Consider the following 27,237-nt stretch of genomic DNA (forward strand, 5'->3'; position numbering starts at 1 on the left):
GTTTGATTCCTGGGTCAGGAAGTTCCCCTGGAGAAGGGATAGGCTACCCACTCCAGTATTCTTGCCTGGGAAATCCCATGGACAGAGGAGCCTGGCGGGCTATAGTCCATGGGGTCGCAAAGAGTCAGACACGGCTGAGCAACTAAGCACAGCACACTATTCTATCACCCTGCTTTCCAGGAAGAGTTTGTACAACTGGGTTTTCTTCTTAAGTAGAAACTCTATGATCCAACTTTCCAAGAACGGTTTGTATAAGTGGGTTTTCTTATGGTTTCAGATGGTTGCCTCTGGAGCACAGACTTGCGTTAGATTTTGCTGTCATGGATAAGGACAGAGACCAAGGATAGCCTCTGTTTCTTCTGCCTTCTGGGACCCCAATTCTCCCAATATTTCTGATTCCTTCTCTTTTGTGACCCTGGATACCAAGTCAGTGTTTTAGGGTTGTGCAGAATCTGCCTAGTGCAGGTTTAACATTGCGTGTGATGCTTGGTGCATTGTAAGAATGCAGTGAGGCCTTGCTGTCCTCATTATTGTGATTCATAGTCACTTCCCAATAAAAGAGACTTGAGTTCACATCCTGGTTTTGTCACTTACTGATGATGTGACTAGCAATGTCACTTTCTTGATCTATAGGAACCTCTACTGGGGACTTCTGCAGATACATTGGTAGTATCAACTAAGTTACCTCATGGTAAACTGCCCAGCATAGTCATGGTACTTGACACATCATAGCTCAAAAGTGTATTTATTATGATGTTGATGATGAAGATGATGCTGTGCATTATAGTATAGAAGGTTAATAAATTCATCCAAAAGCCGATTTTCCCTGATAGCTCAGTTGGTAAGAATCCACCTGCAGTGCAAGAGACCCTGGTTTGATTCTTGAGTCGGGAAGATTCCCTGGAGAAGGGATAGGCTACCCACTCCAGTATTCTTGGGCTTCCCTTGTGGCTCAGCTGGTTAAGAATCTGCCCGCAATGCGAGAGACCTGGGTTCAATACTTGGGTTGGGAAGATCCCCTGGAGAAGGGAAAGGCTACCCACTCCAGTATTCTGGCTGGGAGAATTCCATGGACTGTATAGTCCATGGGGTTGCAAAGAGTCAGACATGACGAGTGACTTTAACTATATTCAGAGAGCTGTGAAAACACCTTATTGATATGGGGACAAAGATGATGTTACTGATATTCATTGAGCACTGTCTCTGCTGTGGGCAACTTGAAGGACTCCACAGGTATCATTTCATTAAATCCGTAACTACAAGCTTAGGAGATAAGCACTACCATTATCCTTATTTTACAGATGAGGAGCGTAAGCCATATAGAATTTGGGGAATTTACAGAATATCATCCTAGGATTTGAATCCAGATGAAGAAACTGTGGCATATAAGATTAGTTAGTGGCAAAATTCAAATTTGTGTCCACATGTTTTGTCTCCAAACACTATCATTTCCATCAGATCATAACCCTTGAATAGCAGTAATTACATGGGGGTCTACATGGATATGAACAGGGCATCTAAAGCGTTGCTTTTGTCCTTTCATAAGAGTGTAGTTAGGTACCATATAGTTGTGGCCACAAAGAAGTTCAGATATATAAAAAATTTGGTAATGATGACACTGTTTTTGATTCAATATATTTATTTTACAAAGCTTGAAGGAAGCTTACTATTTTTGTAGTCCAGGAGTTCTCAGCTTTGAATTATTCTTTGCAGTAAATTTTAGAGTGCACTAGCAGGGTCCATGGGCTACCAGCTGCCCTGGATGCCAGCCCTTTCATGAGTGCTTCAGCCACCCGTCCTCATCTGCTCCACTGCCTGACTTCCTCTACAACACACACATACACAAGCAGAGTTTATTCTCAGGGTTGTATTTTAATCTGGGTACTCCCCACTGGAGTGTGTTCCTAGCACGTATGTTATACTGTGGGGAAAAAAAATCACAATCTTCTCATTTTATTCCTGGATTGGAGGCTCTGAGAGGTGACATATCATTTACATTCCCTTTGCTTTACATCTACTTAGTGGTCAAATTTAATGTTGGGGGTTGTTTGTTTTGGGAGTTTTTCAAGTAATACTGAATGAATCCCACTGTGGCTGGCATTGTTGAATCCATTTAGGAAAACTCTGTAGGTTATTCTCTTGCCTCAGAAACCCTACCACGAAGAATTCTCTGCCAGTCCAGTGGTTAGGACTCTGTGCTCTCACTGCCAAGGTCCTGGGTTTGATCCTTGGTCCAGGAACTAAAATCCTCTAAGCCTTGGGGTGCAGCCAAGGTAGGGAAAACCCATCATAAAATTGGCTTTCATTCTAAGTTGATTATGTGCACTGATGGGGATGTTAACCAAATAGGATTTCCTTCCCCTTCCTTCCTGCTCCAGTTACTTCTTAACACATCATCATTGGCTCTCTGAGAAACAGGAAAGGAGTTGAGATCTTTTGTCTTTTTTGTTTGGAAGTCTAAGGAGTGATACTGAATAAACACACAGGGCTTCACAGGTTGGGTGTGCAGTGGATAGACTGCTGGAAAGTGGGATCCAGATTCAATTCACAACACTGTTTCCAACTGCTCAGAATGCCTGAAGTGTACAGCAAGTTTTTGGAACCTAACATTTTGCAGCAAAGGGCACTCTTCAGCTCAGACTCCAGTGTTGAATGCAGGTGTTGCAAAACTGCAAATTGGTGACATGTAACTTAAAAAAATGCCCAGATCTTTGCTGTCGCCATCATGCCAGTGGTTCTTTGATTCCAAGTAGCGGGTCACTGGCAACCATGCAATCCAGCTACAGAGAGACACATTCAAGAAGCATTTGATCATAAGCCTTCTCAGATATTAATCTGTGCAAAATACAAGGAAGGTGTAATTTTCTTGGCTCTGGATGGAAAGATTTCTTTATCCTTCAAGTAAACAATCTCGCTGTGATTTGGAGTCAGGGCAGTATGAGAGGTCCGGACGCAGAAACCGCTGTGTTAATGATCGTGTTTTTGAGACCCAGATGAAACCTAGATCTCCAGCATTCCCAGGGATAAAGTCGTAGGGCCAAGAGGGTGTGGCACATTACTGAGTTAATCCACACCCTATCACCTGCTTCTCACAACTGAAATAGAATGAGTTTGCTCAATATAGTTATCAAAACGTATGACCAATATACTGAACACTGAAGGAATTGGGGTGCAGAAAACAAATTCTGGGAAATGACATGAGGCTGATAATTTGATTAAAGAGTAAATATGTAAATTTGCTGAGAGTAAACGCAAATTGAGTGAAAAGAAAGAGTAAAAACTAGTTGTAAATATCCTCCACCAACTTGGCCTTATTCTGTTTTAAACCATCACTTCCAAACAGCTTCTTCAGTGTACCTTTTGGTAAACCGTACCAGGGTGACTGACCATCCCAGTTCACCCCAGACTTCCCCAGCTGTGGCATGAAAGTCCTGCATTCTGGGGAACCCCTCAATTAGAGGAACATCAGAACGATGGACACCCTCTCTGACCCTGAATTTCATTGCTCTGTAAATGCAAACCTTATTTTAATCCTCAAGAAAATGTCTGCTTCTTTCAGTTGACTTCCACAAATTCCAAATAAAAATAGAATTTAATTATAACGAATAAAATATCAACATAAGACTAAAAAAAAAAAAAGAGTAAATATGTATTTTTAAAAAAATATAAAGAAGACCAGGTAATTGAATGAAGAAAAGACTAGAAGTGGATTATTCTGGACGGAACCCTGGACTAGGACACTTCTGATTTTGTAAATTACTTATGTGTTCCAGTTCTCTCTTTTCTAGCCTCAGTTACCTATTCTGTAAAACAAAGTGGCTGAACTGTCCTTCAGTTCTAATAGTTTATGATTATGGTAATGACATGATGAAAATGGCATATTGGTTCATAATATGCATCTCCTAGAAACAAAGGAAAAACATTTCTATTAAAATTTTGATCTCGGTGTGCAAACCGTTTATGTATTGAACACACAAAAATTCAAAGAGGTGAATTTTCCACATCCGTATTGAAATTACCAACACTCAGTATTCATGGATTAAGTTTTGTTTTTATTTTATTGAAGTGAAATTCACAAACATAACAATTGTTGTTGTTTAATCGCTAAGTCGTGTCTGACTGTTGACACCCCATGGACTATAGCCCACCAGGCTCCTCTCTCCATGGGATTTCGCAGGCAAGAATACTGGAGTGGGATGCAGTTTTCTTCTCCAGGGTGTCTACCCGACCCAGGGATCAAACCCGAGTCTCCTGCATTGACAGGTGGATTCTTTACCACTGAGCTACCAGAGAAGCACCAACATACAAGTAGCCATTTTTAAATGTACAATCCAGTAGCATTTAGTATACCCGCAATGTTGTGCAACCAGTAACTCTTATCTAGTTCCAAACCATGTTCATCACACCAAAAGGAAGCACATTCTCTTCCCCTTTCTTCCCAGAGTAGCATTTTAATTTTAGTTAAAATGTACCTTCAAAGCAATTTCAAAGATGGCTTGATGTTGGGGCAGATGCACTAGAGAAAGCAAGACATATTTCTGCCTTCATCTCTCTCACAGAGGAAGTATGGGGGCCACAAGTAGGTGCATGTCTGATTCCCTGGAGGCCCGGGCCTTCCACAAACAGGCATATCAGCCTCTGAAACCAAATGATGGATAGTTTGGGAGCCTTATGATTAAGGACCCTATTTTTCATGGTGTTGAATAAACATGTTTCTTGTTTAAAAAGAAAAATTTAACAATCCTCCACCCCTGAAAGTTCCAGTAAAAGTCCAAAGAGAAAGTGAAAGTCACCTAAATTCCTATTATGCAGAAAGAACCCTTTTGATGTGTAAAGTCTCTGAGAATTTTTCTAGGCATTGTAACATATGTACCACATACTTGCAAAGTGAGATCAGGTGGGATACTTATTATTCTTTCATTCCCAAGTTAAAATCTATTTGTTGAAATTCACACAAGATAGGTTTATAATGTATAACTTTGAGCATCTGTTTCTTAGCTCCCCTTTTTTCCCCATTTGACAGCATATTTTGGATGTATTTTTCTGTCCATACATATACTTTTGGAGCATCAATTTCATTGTGACCTGGTAGTTGATTATATGTGTATATTCCAGTCTCAACTAGGCTCCTGTTTTGGACATTTGTCATTTTGGGCATTAGGGCCATTTCCAGGTATCAGCTACTGTAACGATGCTGTGACCTCTACCTGAATTTGCACCCCCATCAATGACTGGTTCCTTTGGACAAATTTGAGTCCGTGCTGTTTGATGATGATGGGGATGTCATATCCAGAAGCAAAGGCTAATGTTTAGTTGCTCACTTTGTAGTCAGCACTTTGGCAAACACACTTTATGGGCTCTTTTTATTTCCCACAGCATGCCTATATCCATGGTTTCATAATACTATCCGTGGCTAGTAGCTCGTATTTATTCTTTCTGTTTGTATGGGACACTATACTGTGTGCTTGAGTCAGAGATATCTTAGTTGATCTTATTTCTTATGTACTATTATTGTCTCCACTTTAGAGACGGGGAGAGTCAGGAGGCCCAGAGAAATTATGTAGATTGCCCAACGTGTGATAAGTGGTTGGAGCCAAAATTTTATTTTGGTCTTTTGGATTCCAGCTCCAGTACACCATGATGTCTCTTTGAATTATAAGATATTCCAAAGCTATATATGGGCAAGCGATTGAAATTCCACACCAGTTAACTTGGAAAGATTGAACAGTAAGGAAACAACATGGTATTCACAGACTGTGTCTCCTCTCTTCCTAGTCTGGGCTGCCTGCCTCTGGGGCTGCCAGTCTCCAGTTGATTTTTCCATGTGGTCCGTAAGAACTGTAAGTGTGCTGCCTGCCATGCTGGATCCTTTCCCAAAGTAAGACTAGAGTGGCCTGTTCCGGAGGCAGCTAGGTGTGGTTTCTGAAAGGTCAAAAGGGACCAGGAGCCGAGATTGGGAGAGGTCTCATGAATGTAAACAGTCACCGTGAATTAGGATCTGGGGTCACTTGCTCAAATGAATTCATCATTAAAGAGACAATAAACAGTATTAAAGAAAGGACAAATTGGCTGATCTTCATTGGACTGGCTCATTCTGTGCTGAGGAACAAATGCTAGTTTGTGCTGTTTATTTCTCAGGAAAATGGAGCTGTGAAATGAGACGTAGCATCCCAATCCTCTAGGAGAATGTTTTCCTGGGAAGAAAGCTGGAATCTGTGAAGGTGAAAGTCACTCCATCGTGTCCGACTCTTTGTGACCGCATGGACTATACAGTCCATGGAATTCTCCAGGCCAGAATACTGGAGTGGGTAGCCTTTCCCTTCTCCAGGGTTATCTTCCCAACCCAGGGATTGAACCCAGGTCTCCCACATTGCGGGAGGATTCTTTACTAGCTGAGCCATCAGGGAAGCCCAAGAATACTGGAGTGGGTAGCCTGTCCCTTCTCCAGGGGATATTTCTGACCCAGGAATCAAACTGGGGTCTCCTGTATTGCAGGTGGATTCTTTACCAACTGAGCTACCAGAGAAGCCCTTGGGATCTGTGGGAAGGCAGCTAAGGCTCCATTGAGGGAGTTTCTGCCTGTTTTCAGGGACATCTGCTGAAGTTCCAAACTCTGTACTAGTTGGCCTTGGTGCTTGGTGGCTCCACAGACCCATGTTATGGAGCCGAGCTGGTGACTGGAAAGATTATGATTTTACAGAGGTCAGAACTGTGAGGGTCCTTGGAGATGCCAGCTTCCAGCATTGAATGGTGAGAAAAACCAAAATTCCCATGAGCAAAGGGACTTGTCCAACTTGCCTAAGCTGGTGACTGCCAGAGTCTAGTAGCACCTTTGCAGTCTTCAAGTTAAGTTAATATTTATCACTGACATGTAAAACTAAATTATTTCTCTACCTTCTCTTTCTTTCCTTCTCCACCTCTTCTAGCTTCTCCACTCCTCTTCCCTGCCTCCAGTGTCCCTTTTGCTTCTTCCACCTCCTCATTCATCTCCATCTCCTCCATCTTCTTAATAACCTCCCTGATGCATATCATGCATGTACTGTAAGTAACCAGCCCCTTACACCCCTTATCGTCTATGATCCTTCATCCACGTTGGCCACGGTGCCCAGAAACTGAGCATCTTCTGCATAGAAGGTACAAAGCAGAGGCGCCCTCTATGTCCAGGCTGGCTGGCTTCCTGAGCATTGTGCAGATGGCATAGACAAGTAATAGACTTCCTCTCTTGGATACTTTCTGTAGATGTTTGAGGGTTGGACTTCCTTGGCATAGTCTCAGGCTCAATGGCAAGGAAGGAAGGAAGTTAAGAAGGTTTCCTGTCATTGGATCTGGATCCTAAATAGACCTTTGCTTGGCAAGCCTACTTCCCATATTGCCTGGATGGCTCTGCTCTGTGGGTAGGGCCTCACTCACTGGCACTCTTTAGCCATGACCAGGTTCAATGCAGGCATCTTTATTCACATGGATGTCCATGACATGCCTCCTCGAAGAGCATCAACTTTTAATAACACATCCCCCTGGGACAATAGATTCCAATCCTAGGGATTTTGGTGGGGGAAGTGTTCATGGGGGAGAGAGAAGGAGAGAACCCTAAGCATTCAATAGAGAATTTCAAACACAGTGAAAAATTCATGTTTTTCTTTCATTCATTCTTTTTCCCCATTCATTCCACACAGATATATTCATTGAGTGCTTAATATGTGCCTGGCACTCCTTTTGGCCACAGGATACAACGTTTTCCTTAAGGAGCTTATATTCTAATGGGGGTGGTCAGATAGTAAACAAAAAGACCAATAGTATATTATCAAGTAATGACTCTGATATCATAATATGGGGAAGAATAAAGCAGATGCATTAGCTTCCTACTATTGTTGTAAGGTTGTCCTTCAGAGCAGACCCTTCGTCCACAGTTAGCAGCAAACAGCCAGAACTGGTGGGTACAGATGCCAGTAGGTGGGTAGATAGGGTGGTGGGAGGATGTGGAATTTCTCCTAATTGCTTCTTCTGAAGAAGCTGAAATCAGAAGCTAGGTCATCAGCTGAGAGTGAGGAGGAATAAAGAGTTAGCAGTGTGAGCAGAGAGGAGGCATATGAAAGAATTAGGGAAAGCAGACAAATGAACAGGGTAGGGGGTGCAGTGGAGCAGGACCCTATGGTCCTTGCCCACCTCCATGTCCTCTACCTGCCTTTTGTCTGTGGAAAACTTTAGTCAAAGAATAAGTTTAATCAGAGAAATGAGAAATGCAGGAAAAAAAGGAAAATAGTCAGAAGAAACCAAGTAATAATAGTGTAGTTATTAAGCATAGTCAAGGACCTTTAGTTTTTTCTCAAGGGCTATAGATAATATTCTGAGCCACATCCTGTGAGCTATCTTATAGATACTAAAACCCCAGGTGGAGAAGTTAACTACATGATAACTTCAGACATGTACAGAAAACAGACTGTACCCATGACATAAGTTGCTAAAATTCTGAAAACTGGCCTCAAGAAATGGGAACAAACAGACTCTGGAACTAATGATTAACTGTACCTAAAACAACCAAGGTGATGCTGATCAGACCACCAATGACCAGTTTGAAGATGACTGTCAGAGCTGATGGTGCTGTTTCTATATGTAGCCCTCTCCTTGTGGCTACAAAAACTCTTGCTCCACTCGTTGCTGGTGCAAAGTTGGGGCTGGCAGGGCAGGGGGTGGGCAGTCAGCCTTTGGACAGATGTCTGCCACCCTCCCCTCTCAGTTGCTGGCATCTGAAATACAGCAACCTTTCCTTTCCACCAACCTGGCCTGTTTTTGGCTTTTGAGCAGCCAGCAGCCAGACCCTACACACTCTTTCGGTAACAGGAGTGGAGTGGGGTGGCAGGCAGCACTGAAGACTCACACTTGAGCTTTGAGGGTATCAGTTTAAAGGGGAATGGACAGCAAGGCAGATGGTGATCCACCTGTGAGCAGGTGTGGAGTCATTAAAGAGCTGGATTTAATCTGAGTTGGGTGTTGTCAAGGGTGCAGGACAGAGAGGAGCCTGGGTAGGGGGAGATGGAATTGAGGCTGGATACCAACTTCCTCCTGGATTTGTCTCCCTCTGCTTCCTTAATGTTTTTCGTTACCTTTTCACATCCTCCCTCATTTCATAACTTGGCAGATAACACTTCTGCACAGGTATGAAATATGTCCTCCCTAGCTACAAATAGATATGGGACAGAGAGAGACAGAGAATGGCAGAGCTCCAGAAGAAGCACAGGTATGCAAGCAAGAGAGACTGGCACTGGGCTTGTTGAATATTTAATTTTAAAAAACTTCATAACAGGTATGTTAGGAAAAACTCGTTATGATTCTCCTTTTTATGATCTTTTGAGTTAGCAGTCTATTCATTTTGGGCTACATAAAAGCCTTCTGGTCATTTGTTAATAATGATAATAGCAATTACTGACTTTTATTGAGTACTTGCCATGCTGAAGACACTTCACTAAGTGCTTTAGATGCACTGAGTCATTTAATCCTCTCAACAGTCATAGGGTGAAGTAGGTGACATTAGTTGATTTATTCACTAGGACACAGCTAGCAGCTTCAGACCTGGCTTCTGAACCCAGAACTTTGTGATTAAACTGTCCACAATTTTTTTTGGTCCATGACTTGCAGGATCTTAGTTCCCTGACAAAGGATCAAACCTGTGCTTCCTGCAGTGGAAGCACGGAGTCCTATCCATTGGACTGTCAGGGAAGTCCCTGTCTACACTCTTAATCCCTTCTGCACTGTGCTTCAGTGCATTTGCTTGTTGGATTACTTATACGTCTCCATTCAGTAGAACTCTTCCATAGCTCACTCCAGGCATGTAATAGTTGCTGGGTAGGGAGACCATGTGATTGGGTGGGGAGGGCTTCAGCTCCCAACTCCTCTTGAACAATGGATTTTAAAAGGAGCTAGAGGAGGAATGGCCTTTGTCCAGGAAAGCTGTTCTAGAGTCTTGTGTTCTGGACTCCTAGTATATATTCTGATGACTTTATTTTTTGTTTGTTTATTCACTAAGTCATGTCTGACTCTTTACTATCCCATGGACTGTAGCTTTCCAAGCTCTTCTGTCCATGGGATGTCCCAGGCAAGAATCCTGGAGTGGGTTGCCATTTCCTTCTCCAGGGACCTTCCCGACCAAGGGATCAAACACACATCTCCTGTATTTGCAGGTGGATTCTTTACCATGGAGCCATCTGAGAAGCCCATTCTGATGACTGGCCTCCTTTATCTCTGAGACTTTGTTACATCTTGTGGTGTTGCTGGCTCAGTGGGTGTCAGGTTACCATTTTGTTCTTCTCCATGCTATCATCCTGCCCCTGCCCTGGCCCATTTCTCTAAGCTGTTGTTAACTCTGGTGGGAGAGTCTGAGACCTGCTGCTGGCTCCCACCTACCAGTCTTGGCATGACAAATTGCCTTACTATCATACATAATACTGCCATGTAAAATAGAGTAGGCTTTCTGCTCACATACTGCTACCATCTCCTGTATCTGTTTAGATCCAAGCAGCCTATATATATCATGGACAGAAAAGTCATAGAAAAAAAGCATGCTAGGAATCAGTTCTCTATACCAGAGCCAATCAGGATGGATCAGGGAATTCTGTAGATCTCACCTGTTCTAAGCAGCATATTAGCTATGCTTGACTTCAGCTACCACATTTTGCCTGCTGTGTACTTACTCTACCCTGGTATGAAATGTATTTTGCAACAGCGCAGAAGATATACAAGATTAATTAGACTTGGTACCATTTGTCCATACTCTTGCAGTTATTGTAGTCACTGCTTGAAAAGATGCAAACAATCCTTTATCCAGTTTTCTTCCTCTATAAAGTTTCATTTAAGTTTTAGCAGGTGTTTTTATGTGTAAATCGGATCAACTTCCCATGTTAGCTCCTGATGGTTAATGTTTTGATGTTCTCTTTGCCCAAGCAGACTGATTTGCCATTATGGGAAAATGTTTGAACTAAAAACAGTCCTCTAAACTTTGTTCACTAATCTTATCAAAGAAAATAGAAGCAGACCATGTAGACAGAAACCTGCAAATTAAATATGCCTTTCCAATTCACATGTATTTGATCAGCATTTGTTATGGAACTAGGGAGGTAGTTGCTTCTTGATTCTGCAATAACATTGAGGTTTACATCACTTTCCACAGTCTTTAAAAATTCAGCTGGGAAAAGAATAGACAATATTAACTGCTAATAACATCTATTCTTTGGTAGTAAGTTAGGATACCTCATAGAACATGCCATTGTCCTTAACAATCCCATCTATCAGGCCTGGTGGACTGATGACTTTATTTTTTGTTTGTTTATTCACTAAGTCATGTATGACTCATACAATGTGCCCTTCTGGAAACAGCCGGGCCATACTTGCTATGTGGTGACAGATTGTTTAGGGTGAGCCAATAGTGGCGGAAGAGTTCAAAAGCTTGTAAAGGTGATTTGTAGCCTTGTGAAGGTCTAATCTCTGCTTGAGTCTCAGGGATAGGTTATTTCACATACTGCTATTTGGATTTGGAGAACTGTCCTAATGGTCTGGGCCATTTGGTTTCCTTTTCTTTCTCTTGCATGTTTTTAAATTTTTTTTTTTTTTTTTAATGTGGACCACTTTTAAAGTCTGGACAAGGAAATGGCAACCCACTCCAGTATTCTTGCCTGGAAAATCACATGGACCGAGGAGCTTGATAGGCTACAGTCCGTGGGGTCTCAAAGAGTCGGACACGACTAAGCGACTTCACTTCACTTTAAAAGTCTTTATTGAATTTGTTACAGTATTGCTTGTTTTATGCTTTGATTTCCTGGCTGACAGGCATGTAGGATCTTAGCTCCCTGACCAGGAATCAGATCTGCACCCCTGGCATTGGAAGGTTAAGTCTTAATCACTGCACTACCAGGGAAGTCCCTCCTTTGCATGTTTTTTATCTAGTCATTCCTTGATTACCTGACTATTAACTAGGCATATCAATCAGAGCCATTGTGGAAACTTTAAGAAAAAGAAAGAGAAATGCACAAGCTGCAGCCTTATGGGTGTTGTTCAGGTAGATCAGGTAGATGGAGGCGGTCACATGGACTTTGGTGCTAGTCACGTGCTCTTTGGCAAATCACTTACCCTCTCCGGGTCCCGTCACTTTGTTGTCAAATGGGTAAAATGTTAGCACTGCCTTCATATGGTTGTTGAAAGGGGTGAATGAGTTTATGTACAGGGGACAGTACGTAGGTAAAAAATACATCTCCTATTTGAGTGCTTACTATTATTGACTCACAGGTAGTGATTAGGCATCTCCATTTTAAGAAGTTCACAGGTTATCTGGAGTTCTATCCCCACTGAGAATCTGTCTCCTAAAACGTTCTTAAAATATAGCTTTTAAAATGAAAAGTGAAGCATCTGCTTCAAATCTGTTTTAAAGGCTGGTTAAGATTCCATGCTATGATGCCACTTCATAAAGCTATGTATGTATATATGTAGGCATGTGTGTATATATTGAGTATTGATGCTGTTCCTGGCACTGTGCCTAGGTACTGGAGACCCAAAGACCATGAAACATGGTCCCTACTCTTAAGAGTTGAGTTGCCTAATACTGCTTTCTGTTCTGCAATGAGGTGGCCCAGTATGTCTAGATACAGGAGTAAAAATTCCCCGTGGCATTCAAAGGTGGGTTTGATTTCTAAAGGAACCTACACTTCTGCAAACATTATTGTTTTAAACTAATCAGTAAGAAATGTTGCATTGATAATCTTTATTTTAATTCTGTTCCAGTGGCTTTTTAAGTGGAGGTACCATTGGCATTTATTAATACCATATGCCAGGCATTTTTACTGATGCTTTCTTTCCATCCTTGTGACAGTCTATGAAACCGTCCTCATGATGTTTTGCTCACAGTCATGTAGCCATAAGCGGTGAAATCAGGATTTGAATCCAGACCTGTCTGACTCTAAGTCACATTTTCTGTCCATCCTTCCTTGATGCACGTAGGAGTTAAAGATGGGAGCTAATTACTGAGCACAGTTGAAGGGCCATCTTGGCTAATCTTTGTAAAGAAGGCAAAATAGCTAATTGTGATCAATTCATGTAAGTTCTCAAGGAACATTAGTGGTGTTGGGCTTAGAGATCACTTATAATGTCAGGAATGGGCTGTGTGTTCTCTCAGGTTCTTTTTCCACTGAATGGATCCAATGTTTTTCACAGTTGATCTTAATTATTGAAATGATGAATTGAATGAATCATTGGTGGTTATCAACTGTGTGGTCCTCAACACCATTAATTTATTTAAACATCCTTCAGCTCAACTAAGTCATCTCCTGGTGACCTCTGCTTGAACCATACATTTGAGATAGTTCACAGTTTACATGCACTTGAATCAAATACTAAAAACAACACAGGCAAAATGATGTGCTTTACATTTTAGTCCTGTATTGTTTCGTAAAAGTGCATATTAAAGTTTCAGAGATGCCTCCTGCTTTTTAAATAAGGATCACCAAGGGGTCTGGCAAGTGGGCAGCTGGATCCTACTAGAAAACAATGCCATCCTTGTTGAATCAATGCACTTGAATTGAAGCTGTGTCCCCAGGGCCAGTCAGCATCACACTGTCCTATCCTTTTGTAGCATAAGAAATCGATTCCCCAGAACAGCTCAGGTGCAGCGGTACAGGAAAAACAATCCTGCCATTCCACACAACCCCACCTCTTCAAATCTGCACATTTCAGAAAGACCATTCTTTCTCCTCTTCCATGTCGTCAAATCAACACCCCTGTGCCAGACACTGTTTTCTTCATGGGCTGAGGTCATCCTCTGATACTTCTGGGCAGACCTCACAAGCACAATTTGTTACCTGGGCCAAATGACCTCACCACCTTCCAGGCTTTGAGTTTTCAGAGTTGTCAAAAGATCAGGTCAGGGCCCTGAGGAAAAAGTGGAAATTTTTCTCCTCCCGGGTTCCCAGGTGAGAATCAGAGTCCAGATTCTTTTTCACCTCTGAAGTAGTCAGATTGGTGTGGAATCAAACTCATCAATCTCTGTACTTGCCGAAGATGGTGGGTTCTTCCCTTCCCACCATGGTGGGTTCCGTTCCCTTTCCTTTTTTGGTTCTGGTGAACTTGAAAAACAGATGCTGCTTCAGGTAAATACTTCGGTATCCACATGAGTGCAAATTACGCTTCCATACCATTACATTTATTCCAGTGATTGCACTGATTGTGTTTGACCATGTGATAATTAGGCCACATTCAAATCACAAAAGGGCTTCCTTGACAGCACAGTTCGTAAAGAATCCACCTGCAATGTGGGAGACCTGGGTTCCATCCTTGGGTTGGGAAGATGCCCTGGAGAAGGGAAAGGCTACCCACTCCAGTATTCTGGCCTGGGGAATTCCATGGACTATATAGTCCACGGAGTCGCAGAGAGTCGGACACGACTGAGCAACTTTCACTTTCCCTTTCAGATCACAAATCCCCATTCTACACACTTTGGGTTTTCTAATCCAGAATGCACTAATGGCCTATAGAGTGCTTTGGTATTAGGTGACCAGAAAAGTGTAATGTTCTTTCTACTGGGGAGGTGATAATGAAGGATAGTGGGCTGCAGTCCATAGGGTCACAAAGAGCTGGACATGACTTAGTGACTGAACAACAAGAATAACAAAATAATCATCAGAGAGCACTTTTTCTTACGAGGAATGTTTGCTTGTCATTATAGATTCAAGCTATGTAAATGAAGGTATTGGGTTGGCCAAACTGTTTTTTCCATAACATCTTATGGAAAAATGTGAATGAGTTTTTTGGCCAACCTTATAACTGGGGAGATACATACATACCATTTGCCGTTGTTTTGGGATAGGTAATTTAATATTCAGGTATGTACCTGTTTAACATGAAGTTATCCATTACAAATTCATGGGGACATTTGCCAGAAGAGAAAGTCAGATTCAGCCTGTGGCCAAATTGAGAGCCTTTTCTTTCTCATCCATTCTCTCTGATTTCAGTTCTTTCTTCCATTTAATCGTATGAGCACCTCAATCAACTCTGAGCCAGGTGAAGAGTGTGCAGTCAAACATGTTGACTGAGGGTTGGACTGAGCAAATGTTACCTTCCCTGTAATGGACCTGTGGGCATTTAAAAAGAGGACTGCATGGAGAGAGCTATCCTTAATGGGAAGTAACAATGTCCTGATGACGGTTTTTGAGGTACTAACGGGTAACTGCTGCTTCTGCCCCTGATGAAGGCTGTCCCTAGACAAGGAGTAATTGCCAGTGAGTGACTAGGTGAAACTGGGAATAGCACCCCTTGAGCTACCAGTGGAATTAGGCAGTGTCTGTTGGAAGAGGGCCACTGTTCTGACAGGTGGGGGCAGAGGAGCAGAGGAGTAAGGCAGAGTGGGAAGGTAAAGTCTGGGGAACAGGAGGGATTTAGGAGAGATTGAATCCAAGTCCTGTATCTACTTCCTCCATCTAACAGATGGCAGTAGTGATGCTCTTGGAGCTTCCCATCTAGTCAAGAAGACAGACCTCAATCAGATGCTTCACGCATTCACCAAAGAGGTATTGAACTTACTACGTAACAAGCATGGTGGGTGCTATGAAGAAAAAGTACATGTTTTGAGAGACCTGACCTCACCTGGAGTGTTGGTGAAATCCACTGATGGAATTTCACAACCCAAAGAAGTGAGACTTGAGGTGAGATATCAGAAATGAATATGAAGAATGAAGAGCTATTTAGGCAAGGGTGTATAAAAGGAACCTTCCCCAAAGATGGATGAGCAGGTATAAGGAGATAATCCAGTAGGTTCTAGTACATTACCTGAAGGCCAGCATGTCTGAAGCAGAGCACATGATGGAAGGAGTGAGTAAAGCTGAGACTGAAGAGATAGGAAGGGGGCAGCCCCTTCCAGGCCTACCTGTTCATGGTAAAAAAAAAAAAAAGAAAGTGTTGAAACATTTTTGTAATAACAATGTTAAGCCAATAGCAGGTTTTCAGTAAGATAATGTTTTAATTAGCTGACTCCAGCTATAAGGAGGTGAAGAATGGATCAAAGCGGGAGCCCCACTGGAGGTAGTGGGAGTCTTTCGGAGGCTGCTGCAGTGGACTAGACCAGGCACAGCTGACTTAGACTGGGATGGAAGCAGTGGAAGAGAAAAATGGATGTACTGTGTGACCTTGGGCAGGTCTTCACCTCTCTGAACCTAAACAGGCTTATTTTCCTTCAGGTTGGGCCTGTCATATCTAGTGATTTAAGAGCACGCTTTGCTCTCTCACATCATCTGCCTGCTATAACCTCTTTTGAGATGGCAACTATTCAACAAAACATTTGTCCACATTTGATATCTGAGGGAAAGACAGAGCTAGCTTTCAATTCTTTAGAATTGTATTTATTGCAATTCCTTAAGGTTGGTGGGCTGGATGAGATGTACATTTTGGTGATACAGGTGACTTTGAAATGAGTGAAGAAACACTGCCACACCTGTTATTCCTCTGACCCTAAAGTACTGAACAAAAGGACTAACACATGTCTCCCCTGTATTCAGCAGTAATTAAATACAGCTACACTTATTTAGGAAACTGATAACAGTAGAGAAATGTAGTGTCAGCTATCTGGAAAAGAGACAGTCCAAGGACTACCTTTTGTTCTTAGAGTTAAAAACACTTCCAAACAAAACTAAAAAGAAAATGCCTTTCAGGGTTATGATATCTTTCCTCCAAGCCTTTGAAACTTGGCAAACATTTCTTGCCAGCTCATCACACTAAGCTCTGATGTAAACTTACACAAAACTTACACAAGCTTCATTCAGTAGGGAACAAATGGCTCTGTGAGTAAAGTTTTTGATTCTAGGTGTTCCAGCAGCATTTCTGGTAAGAGTAGGAAAACATCGAAACTAGATGCCTAAACCTTTCAAATGGCTTGGTTCCATGTGATTGACCTTTGTTGTAGCTAAGGTTCTCTGGACAGTACTTTGTCCTAGACATCTTTGGTGATGGCAATGATGGGGAGCTAACAAGTGAACAGGAGATGGCAAGAGTGAACATTGACATTTTAGGATTCAGTAAACTAAAATAGACTGGAATAGTCGAGTTTATTTCAGATGACCATTGTATCTACTACTGTGGGCAAGAATCCCTTAGAAGAAATGGAGTAGCCCTCATAGTCAACAAGAGTCCAAAATGCAGTACTTGGGTGCAATCTCAAAACAACAGAACGAGCTCTGTTTGTTTCCAAGGCAAACCATTCAATATCACAGTAATCCAAGTCTATGCCCCAGCCACTAATGCCGAAGAAGCTGAAGTTTAAGGGTTCTGTGAAGACCTATAAGACCTTCTAGAACTAACACCCCCCCCCAAAGATGTCCTTTTCATCATAGAGGACTGGCATGCAAAAGTAGGAAGTCAAGAGATACCTGGAGTAAAAGGCAAATTTGGCCCCGGAGTACAAAATGAAGCAGGGCAAAGGCTAATAGAGTTTTGCCAAGAGAATGCACTGGTCATAGCAAACACCGTCTTCCATCAACACAAGAGAGGACTCTACACATGGACATCACCAGATGGTCAATACCGAAATTAGATTGATTATATTCTTTGTAGCCGAAGATGGAGAAGCTCTATACAATCAGCCAAAACAAGACCAGGAGCTGACTGTGGCTCAGAGCATGAACTTCTTATTGTAAACTTCAGACTTAAGTTGAAGAAAGTAGGGAAAACCACTAGACCATTCGGGTATGACCTAAATCAAATCCCTTACGATTATACAGTGGAAGTGACAAATAGATTCAAGGGATTAGATCTGATAGCGTGCCATTGTACAGGAAACCCTGTACAGGAGGCAGTGATCAAGACTATCCCCCAAAAAAGAAATGCAAAAAGGCAAAATGACTGTCTGAGGAGGCCTTAGAAATAGCTGAGAAAAGAAGAGAATCTAAAGGCAAAGGAGAAAAGGAAAGATGTACCCATGCGAATGCAGAGTTCCAAAGAATAGCAAGGAAAGATAAGAAAGCCATCTCCAGTGGTCAGTGCAAAGAAATAGAGAACAACAGAAGGGGAAAGACTAGAGATTTCTTCAAGATGTCCATATGGTTTTCAAGTCAGGAGCAAGACTGACAAGGGTATCTGTAGTCACTGTTTTTATTCAGCTTTATAAATGAGATCCTAACCATCTCATTGAGAAAAGAAAAATATAAGGGTTGAAAACATTTTTATTTTCACAGATTGGATGATTGTCTACACAGATAATGTACTAAAATATGTAGACAAATGAGTATAACTAATATAAGGTTTCACAAGCTTTCTGGGTATAGGCTCAATATATAAAAATTAATAGTGATCCTCTTCAACAGGAAGAATCAAGGAGAAAACGTTCTAAAGACAAATTCTGACAACTAACATGGCACCCAATATTGGTATCTCTTTTCCCATGTTTCACTTGTTTCAGGTCCTATGTTGTTTTTGTAAGGTTTGCCCCTCTGCCCTCAGTATGTTTGGATCAAGAAGTTTGTTCTTCCTTTCTTCTAGGCCCTCTAAAAAGAAATTAACTAATTTAGACCAAAGAACAAGTGAAGAGGAGACAGGATCATTGGGAAGAATTTAGAGAATATTCCTATCCAGTGGTTTCTCTTACAGGTCCATAGTGACTCTGCTATAGTTACTTCTGCACCAGCTTATTCAAAATTCAGTTTGTTCCTATCTCTAAGTAAAGGACTTGACAGCTCATTAGAGAATGTACTCCCTCAACTTGAGTGTATTCAAGCAAGAAATCTATCAAGTTGCTTTCTTTTTATTACTACAGTGGACTACTACTCACCATATAAACCAAATTAATGCCATTTGCAATAACATGGATGCAACTAGAGATTATCATATGAAGTGAACTGAGTCAGAAAGAGAAAGACATACCATGTGATGTCACTTATATGTGGAATGTAGAGTATGACACAGGTGAACCTATCTATAAAACAGGAACAGACTCAAGGACATAGAGATCAGACTTGAGGTTGCCAAGGAGGAGGAGGGGAGAATGATGGACTCGGCATTTGTGGTTGGTAAGTATACACTATTACATGTAGAACTGGTAAATAAGAAGGTTCTGCTGTATAGTACAGAGAACTTCATCCATTCTCCTGAGATAAATCATAATGGAAAAGAATATTTTAAATATATATATATATATATATATATATATATATATATGTAAAACTGAGTTACTTTGCTGTACAGCAGAGATTGGCTCAACATTGTAAATCAATTCTACTTCAATTTTAAAAAAGAAAAAACACTTCATATATATAAAAGAACCCAGATAAAGTATGTTTGCCTGTGTATGTGTGTGTATGCTCTCTAAACTAATAATCCTCTAAGGACAAAAAAACCATGACTTTGAACAAGTATATACCTTAAATGAAAATAAAGGATCAAAACATATTGTAAAGAATAAGAAGAAAAAGCTTTGTATTTATAACTACTATAATGGAGTGAGTCCCTGGTAGGAAAAGTGGAAGCTTTCATAGGAAAAAATATCGTTTCTGAAACATGGAAACACTGTCACACTAACTAAAACACAGTCTCTGAACATAATAAGAATTATCCCACTTTGTTTAATGAAAGGACAAACTTGACTCTATTTTAGTGAGCTCAGACTGTCAGCTACTTTCAAGCACACAAGCTCTGTTTCCTTAGTTATTTATGTAATTTATGAATAAATACTAGAATTAGAGTTTATTTGCAAGGTAAATTGCAAAACTGGAATGGAAAAAAATTCCATTCACATAATAGCAAAACCCATAATAAATTTGGAGCTGTACCTAACAAAATGTATGTCTTTTAAGGAAATATTATGAACTTTTATTGAGTTCCATAAACAATTAACAAAATTTAAATAATAGAAGATATATACCTTTTAAATTGTTTAGAAGATTCAATATCATACATAAATCAATTCTCCACAAATTAACTTGCAGTTCAGTGCAATTTCAATCAAACGCTCCAACAGTTTTTTTTTTTTCCCTAGAACTTGGCAAACTTGCCCTAAAATCTATGTGGAAAGAGGGTAAAGATTAGTCAAGAGTCTCTACAGCAGAAAAACAATATGAGACTAGCTCTATAAGATATTAAGAATTGTTATTCACTTATATTAACAAAAATGTGATATTAGTACAAGGACAGACAAGTGTACCAATAGAACAAAATTGAAATTCCAGAAGCAAACTCGTACATATATGAGGACTTGGTTTATGACAGAGGAGACATTACAAACCAATAGAATAGTCCTGGGAAAATTGGCTATGTAGATGGTAAAAAAAAATTCCTACCCTATACTATACAGAAATGTAAACTCAAGATGGATTTAAGATATAAAAGTTAAAAGCAAGAATTATTTGATCCTGAAAACGACAAAGACTACCTTAATGATCTCAAAGTAGGGAAAGGTTTCTTAAAAGCACAAAATGGAAATTATACAAGATAGATACATTTGCCTTCATTAAATGTAAAGACTAGTTGATGAAGTATGCACCACAAAGAAAATTTTAAATAATGAGCCACAGGTTGGTGGGAGCTATTTTTAGCTCTTACAAATAAAGAAGGATTAACATCTAGAAGGAGAGGGGACATTAATATCTAGAGGAGAAGGGGACGCCACATGATGATATGGTTGGATGGCATCACCAACTCGATGGACATGAGTTTGAGTGAGCTCTGGAGTTGATGATGGGCAGGAAAGCCTGGCGTGCTACAGTCCATGGGGTCACAATGAGTCGGACACGACTGAGCAACGGAACGGAATATCTAGAAGCTGTACTCTAAAAATCATTATGAGAAAGACAGATATTCATTAGAAAAACGTACAAAGGATATGACCAGGCATTTTACAGAGGGATAACCTGATTCAACTGTGGTAGTGCTGGTGGTTTAGTTGCTTAGTCGTGTCTGCCTTTTGCGACCCCGCAGGCCGTAGCACCCCTGGCTCCTCTGTCTATGTGATTTCCCAACCAAGAATACCGCAGTGGCACTCATCTTGCCGCCCAGCAATCTTGGCCTGCGCTAGGAGCCTGCCAGGACACGTTATAAGTGCCCACACCATAAGTCCTGACACACTATGTTGCCGGTGCCGCAGCTTCTGCTTCCAGGCATTGAGGCCACCACCTTGCTTTTGTGGAAGCGGCAGGAGTCCAGAAGCGAAATTTCTGAGCTGGGAGTCTCGGTGAGTGCAGCCGCAGTCATGCCGTTTTTGCCACTGCGCCTCGCTGTGGTATGCTCGAGCAACCAGAACCGGAGCATGGAGGCGCACAACATCCTCAGCAAACGAGGATTCAGCATCCTGTCCTTTGGAACAGGAACAAACATGAAGCTTCCAGGACCAGCACGCGACAGGCCAAACGTTTATGATTTCAGAGCCATGTATGACGATGTGTACAAAGACCTCCTTAGGAAAGACAAAGAACGCTATATGCAGAATGGCGTTTTACGGATGCTGGAAAGAAATATGGAGAAGGAAATGGCAACCCACTCCAGTATTCTTGCCTGGAGAATCCCATGGATGGAGGAGCTTGGTGGGCTACAGTCCATGGGTCGCAAATCAAGCCCAGGCCAGAGAGGTTCCAGGAATGCAAAGATCTGTTTGACCTCATCCTCACCTGTGAAGAGCGAGTGTATGACCAGGTGGTGGAAGATATGAATTCCGGGGAGCAGGAGACCTGCCAGCCTGTGCATGTGATCAACGTGAACATCCTGGACACCAACAAGGAGGCTACGCTTGGAGCGTTCCTCATCTGCGACCTGTGCCAGTGCGTCCAGCTCATGGGGGACATGGAGGACAGAATCGGCGAGCTGCTGCAGGCATTCGAGGAAAAGAGCGGCAGGAGCTTCCTGCACACTGTCTGCTTCTACTGAGCCCAGCCTGATGTCCGGCCCACTGCCCACTTGAAGCCATTTTCTTGAGTTTCCTTTTGGTAGTACTTTTTCCTTCCTGATACTTGTTTTTACCTTTAGGTATTCTGCTGGTGGACGTTAGCAATACCTAGTAAACGGTACTGTATGCAGTGAGAAGATATGGAAATGCCAGATCACAAAACAAACGTTTTTCCCGTCCCACTTCCCCTTATGAGTAGAATCTTGACTGTAGTTTTTTTCTTTAACCAAAAAAGCTAAAACGGTTGATAGCACATTTCCCCCAAGACATCTGCCTCTCACTGAGCGTCCCTTTCCCGGCTTCCCTAACTGCTTAGAATGTAAGAATTCCTGAATAAAGCAACAGGATCCACTTTTGAAAAGGATCCTGCCATTGGCCAATAAATAGATGTGGATGGTCATTAGTAATAATATTACCAAATGGAATACTGGAGTGGGTTGTCATTTTCTTCTCCAAGAATCTTCTTGACCCAGGTATCGAACCTGGATCTCCTACATTGCAGGTGGATTCCTTACCGGCTGATCCACAAATGAGAAAACGTTCTCAACCTCCCAAGTAATGAGGAAAAGGTAAGTTAAACTCAACATAACTTTCACAAGGGTCAAATTAGCAAACATAAAAGACATTGACCCTTGTCTTTCACAAGGGAGGGTCAAATTAGCAAAAATTAAAAAGCATGATCATGCCAAGTGGTCATTCCACAGAAAGATGCAGGGAACTTGAAGTTCTGGTGGGAATATAATTGTATACAGCTCCTTTGGAGAGCACTAGCAATATCTAGCAAAGGTGTGCATGCCTTATTATGGTCCCAAAGTCCCTCTTCTAGATGTTTACCAGGGAGAAATCCTTGCATGTGTGAGAAGACATAAACCAGAATGTGTATTGCTCTATCAAAAGTGAATGGCCAGATATGAGAATGAATTAGTATTATCAATGGCACTTTGAATGATTGAATGGTATTCACCCATTCATCAATAAAGATGAATCTGGAAAATAGTGATGCATGTACGAAGTGATCTGGAAAAGGACGTGTGCTACATTTGTGCAAAAGAATAGGGAAATGGACATTGCCATGCCAAGGGGTTTCCTGGGGCCTTTGGGTAGTGGGCCACACATAGTTCAGGAGATTCCCCTGAGGAGATGGTTGGAAAAGTTAAGTCCTATCTCCTGGAGTCTGATCAATCTGAAGTGGACCAGGCAGACCCTCCTGGACAGTTTCACTTAAAATATTCTAAGTTATTGTTCTTACCTTGAAGAAATCTTTCTTTGTCTTATAGAAAAGCCTGGTGTCATACCATCCATTATTGTGGCAGTGACTCAGGTATGCAGTGTGGTGGTTCTCTGCTGGGGAGAGTAGAAGGGTCAGGTGACTCAGGATTTTAGATGAAGAGGCTGAGTTTATCGTTGAAACAAATTGTGTATTTTCTTCCCTCTCTTTATGCATCACTGAAAACTGAAAGGGTTCAGTGATTATTTTTTTAATCACCTAACTTTGGGTTGTTTTTTGTGCAAGATTAAAAAGTCTTTCCTTAAATATTCAGTAGAATTTTCAGACCTTGGCTGTATTAATAATGAAAGTGATGCTTAGATGCTTAAAATACTTTCTCCCCTCCTCATTTCCCTTTCTTTCCCCTATCTTAGAACATAAAAGATGAAGGCAGTTCTGAGGAGTAACTTTTCAGTTGATTAATCCTCTTGAACTCAGTATAGCTTTCAAAGGGAGAAAGGGCCACCAGCATAGATCAAATCAGGACCTCATCTCATGTGTCTACCCAGGCTCCCATTGCCATATTTTAGGTGGTAGGATTCATGGGTCCAGGTGTTTGATCTAAAATCCACTCTGCATGTACGATAGGATGTGACTGAATTGTGTGTTTATTTGAATCTTCCTGTCCATTCTGGGAACCTGCAATTACATTTGTTGAGATACAGCATTGTGCTAATTACAGAAACTATTGTGATATCATTATTGATGAATAGACTTTTTTCATCTTATTTTGGTATACTTTGTACATTATATGAGTGTGTATGCACACTCTTTTTTTAATATAAATTTACTTACTTTAATCGGAAGCTAATTACTTTACAATATTGTATTGGTTTTGCCATACATCAACATGAATCCGCCACATGTGTACATGTGTTCCCCATCGTGAAACCCCCTCCCACCTCCCTCCCCATACCATCCCTCTGGGTCATCCCAGTGCACCAGCCCTGAGCATCCTATATCATGCATCGAACCTGGACTGGCGATTAGTTTCACATATGATATTATACATGTTTCAATGCCATTCTCCCAAATCATCCCACCCTCACCCTCTCCCACAGTGTCCAAAAGACTGTTCTATACATCTGTGTCTCTTTTGCTGTCTCACATACAGGGTTATCATTACCATCTTTCTAAATTCCATATATATGTGTTAGTATACTGTATTGGTGTTTTTCTTTCTGGCTTACTTCACTCTGTATAGTAGGCTCCAGTTTCATTCACCTCATTAAAGCTGATTCAAATTTATTCCTTTTAATGGCTGAGTAATACTCCATTGTGTATATGTACCACAGCTTTCTTATCCATTCGTCTGCTGATGGACATCTAGGTTGCTTCCATGTCCTGGCTATTATAAACAGTGCTGCAGTGAACATTGGGGTATACGTGTCTCTTTCAGTTCTGGTTTCCTTGGTATGTATGCCCAGCAATGGGATTGCTGGGTCATATGGCAGTTCTATTTCCAGTTTTTTAAGGAATCTCCACACTGTTCTCCATAGTGGCTGTACTAGTTTGCATTCCCACCAACAGTGTAAGAGGGTTCCCTTTTCTCCACACCCTCTCCAGCATTTATTGCTTGTAGACTTTTTGATAGCAGCCATTCTGACTGGCGTGAAATGGTACCTCATTGTGGTTTTGATTTGCATTTCTCTGATAATGAGTGATGTTGAGCATCTTTTCATGTGTTTGTTAGCCATCTGTATGTCTTCTTTGGAGAAATGTCTGTTTAGTTCTTTGGCCCATTTTTTGATTGGGTCATTTATTTTTCTGGAATTGAGCTGCAGGAATTGCTTGTATATTTTTGAGATTAATTCTTTGTCAGTTGCTTCATTTGCTATTATTTTCTCCCATTCTGAAGGCTATCTTTTCACCTTGCTTATAGTTTCCTTTGTTGTGCAGAAGCTTCTAATTTTAATTAGATCCATTTGTTTATTTTTGCTTTTTTCCCCGAATATTCTGGGAGGTGGGTCATAGAGGATCCTGCTGTGATTTATGTTGGAGAGTGTTTTGCCTATGTTCTCCTCTAGGAGTTTTATAGTTTCTGGTCTTAGGTTTAGATCTTTAATCCATTTAGAGTTTATTTTTGTGTATGGTGTTAGAAAGTGTTGTAGTTTCATTCTTTTACAAGTGGTTGACCAGTTTTCCCAGCATCACTTGTTAAAGAGATTGTCTTTTCTCCATTGTACATTCTTGCCTCCTTTGTCAAAGATAAGGTGTCCATAGGAGTGTGGATTTATCTCTGGGCTTTCTATTTTATTCCAGTGATCTATATTTCTGTCTTTGTGCCAGTACCATACTGTCTTGATGACTGTGGCTCTGTAGTAGAGCCTGAAGTCAGGCAGGTTGATTCCTTCAGTTCCATTCTTCTTTCTCAAGATTGCTTTGGGTATTCGAGGTTTTTTGTATTTCCATACAAATTGTGAAATCATTTGTTCTAGCTCTGTGAAGAATACCGTTGGTAGCTTGATAGGGATTGCATTGAATCTATAGATTGCTTTGGGTAGTATACTCATTTTCACTATATTGATTCTTCCGATCCATGAACAGGGTATATTTTTCCATCTATTAGTGTCCTCTTTGATTTCTTTCACCAGTGTTTTATAGTTTTCTATATATAGGTCTTTTGTTTCTTTAGGTAGATATATTTCTAAGTATTTTATTCTTTTCGTTGCAGTGGTGAATGGAATTGTTTCCTTAATTTTTCTTTCTGTTTTGTCATTGTTAGTGTATAGGAATGCAAGGGATTTCTGTGTGTTGATTTTATATCCTGCAACTTTACTATATTCATTGATTAGCCCTAGTAATTTTCTGGTGGAATCTTTAGGGTTTTCTATGTAGAGGATCATGTCATCTGCAAATAGTGAGAGTTTTACTTCTTCTTTTCCAATCTGGATTCCTTTTATTTTTCTGCTGTGATTGCTGTGGCCAAAACTTCCAAAACTCTGTTGAATAGTAGTGGTGAGAGTGGGCACCCTTTTCTTGTTCCTGACTTTAGAGGAAATGCTTTCAATTTTTTACTGCTGAGGATAATGTTTTCTGTGGGTTTGTCATATATAGCTTTTATTATGTTGACATATGTTCCTTCTATTCCTGCTTTCTGGAGGGTTTTTATCATAAATGGAAGTTGAATTTTGTCAAAGGCTTTCTCTGCATCTATTGAGATAATCATATGGCTTTTATTTTTCAATTTGTTAATGTGGTGTACTACATTGATTGATTTGCGGATATTGAAGAATCCTTGCATCCCTGGGATCAAGCCCACGTGGTCATGATGTATGATCTTTTTAATGTGTTTTTGGATTCTGATTGCTAGACTTTTGTTAAGGATATTTGCATCTATGTTCATCAGTATTATTGGCCTGTAGTTTTCTTTTTTTGTGGCATCTTTGTCAGGTTTTGGTATTAGGATGATGGTGGCCTCATAGAATGAGTTTGGAAGTTTACCTTCCTCTGCAATTTTCTGAAAGAGTTTGAGTAGGATAGGTATTGGCTCTTCTCTGAATTTTTGGTAGAATTCAGCTGTGAAGCCGTCTGGACCTGGGCTTTTGTTTGCTGGAAGATTTCTGATTGCAGTTTCAATTTCCATGCTTGTGATGGGTCTGTTAAGATTTTCTGTTTCTTCCTGGTTCAGTTTGGAAAGTTGTACTTTTCTAAGAATTTGTCCATTTCTTCCAAGTTGTCCATGTTATTGGCATATAATTGCTGATAGTAGTCTCTTACGATCCTTTGTATTTCTGTGTTGTCTGTTGTGATCTCTCCATTTTCATTTCTAATTTTATTCATATGACTTTTCTCCCTTTGTTTCTTGATGAGTCTGGCTAATGGTTTGTCAATTTTATTTATCCTTTCAAAGAACCAGCTTTTGGCTTTGTTGATATTTGCTATGGTCTCTTTTTTTCTTTTGCATTTGTTTCTGCCTTAATTTTTAAGATTTCTTTCCTTCTACTAACCCTGGGGTTCTTCGTTTCTTCCTTTTCTAGTTACTTTAGGTGTAGAGTTAGGTTATTTACTTGACTTTTTCTTGTTTCTTGAGGTATGCCTGTATTGCTATGAACCTTCCCCTTAGCACTGCTTTTAC

At 40.9% G+C, this 27,237-nt stretch overlaps 2 protein-coding genes across 6 annotated transcripts in view; both read left to right on the forward strand.

Moving 5' to 3' along the window:
- The window catches only part of FGF13 (fibroblast growth factor 13), a 569,406-nt gene that overhangs the window by 130,558 nt on the left and 411,611 nt on the right, over positions 1 to 27,237 (forward strand). The gene's annotated exons all lie outside the window — the stretch shown is intronic.
- On the forward strand, positions 20,712 to 22,327 carry LOC113886730 (RNA polymerase II subunit A C-terminal domain phosphatase SSU72-like). The gene is made up of 2 exons (XM_027533134.1): positions 20,712 to 21,466; positions 21,553 to 22,327. The coding sequence occupies exons 1-2, from the start codon at positions 21,080 to 21,082 to the stop codon at positions 21,871 to 21,873; spliced, it is 708 nt and encodes a 235-aa protein (XP_027388935.1). The 5' UTR covers positions 20,712 to 21,079; the 3' UTR covers positions 21,874 to 22,327.

Source organism: Bos indicus x Bos taurus, chromosome X (assembly GCF_003369695.1).
Source record: "Bos indicus x Bos taurus breed Angus x Brahman F1 hybrid chromosome X, Bos_hybrid_MaternalHap_v2.0, whole genome shotgun sequence".
In the NCBI taxonomy this organism is placed as follows: domain Eukaryota; kingdom Metazoa; phylum Chordata; class Mammalia; order Artiodactyla; family Bovidae; genus Bos; species Bos indicus x Bos taurus.

Bases quoted from the DNA above. Each gene is read 5' to 3' on its own strand.
- LOC113886730 (XM_027533134.1), top strand. From the start codon at position 21,080: ATGTTGCCGGTGCCGCAGCTTCTGCTTCCAGGCATTGAGGCCACCACC. The intron at 21,467-21,552 runs ATGGAGAAGGAA...ACAGTCCATGGG, and splicing joins TACGGATGCTGGAAAGAAAT to TCGCAAATCAAGCCCAGGCC.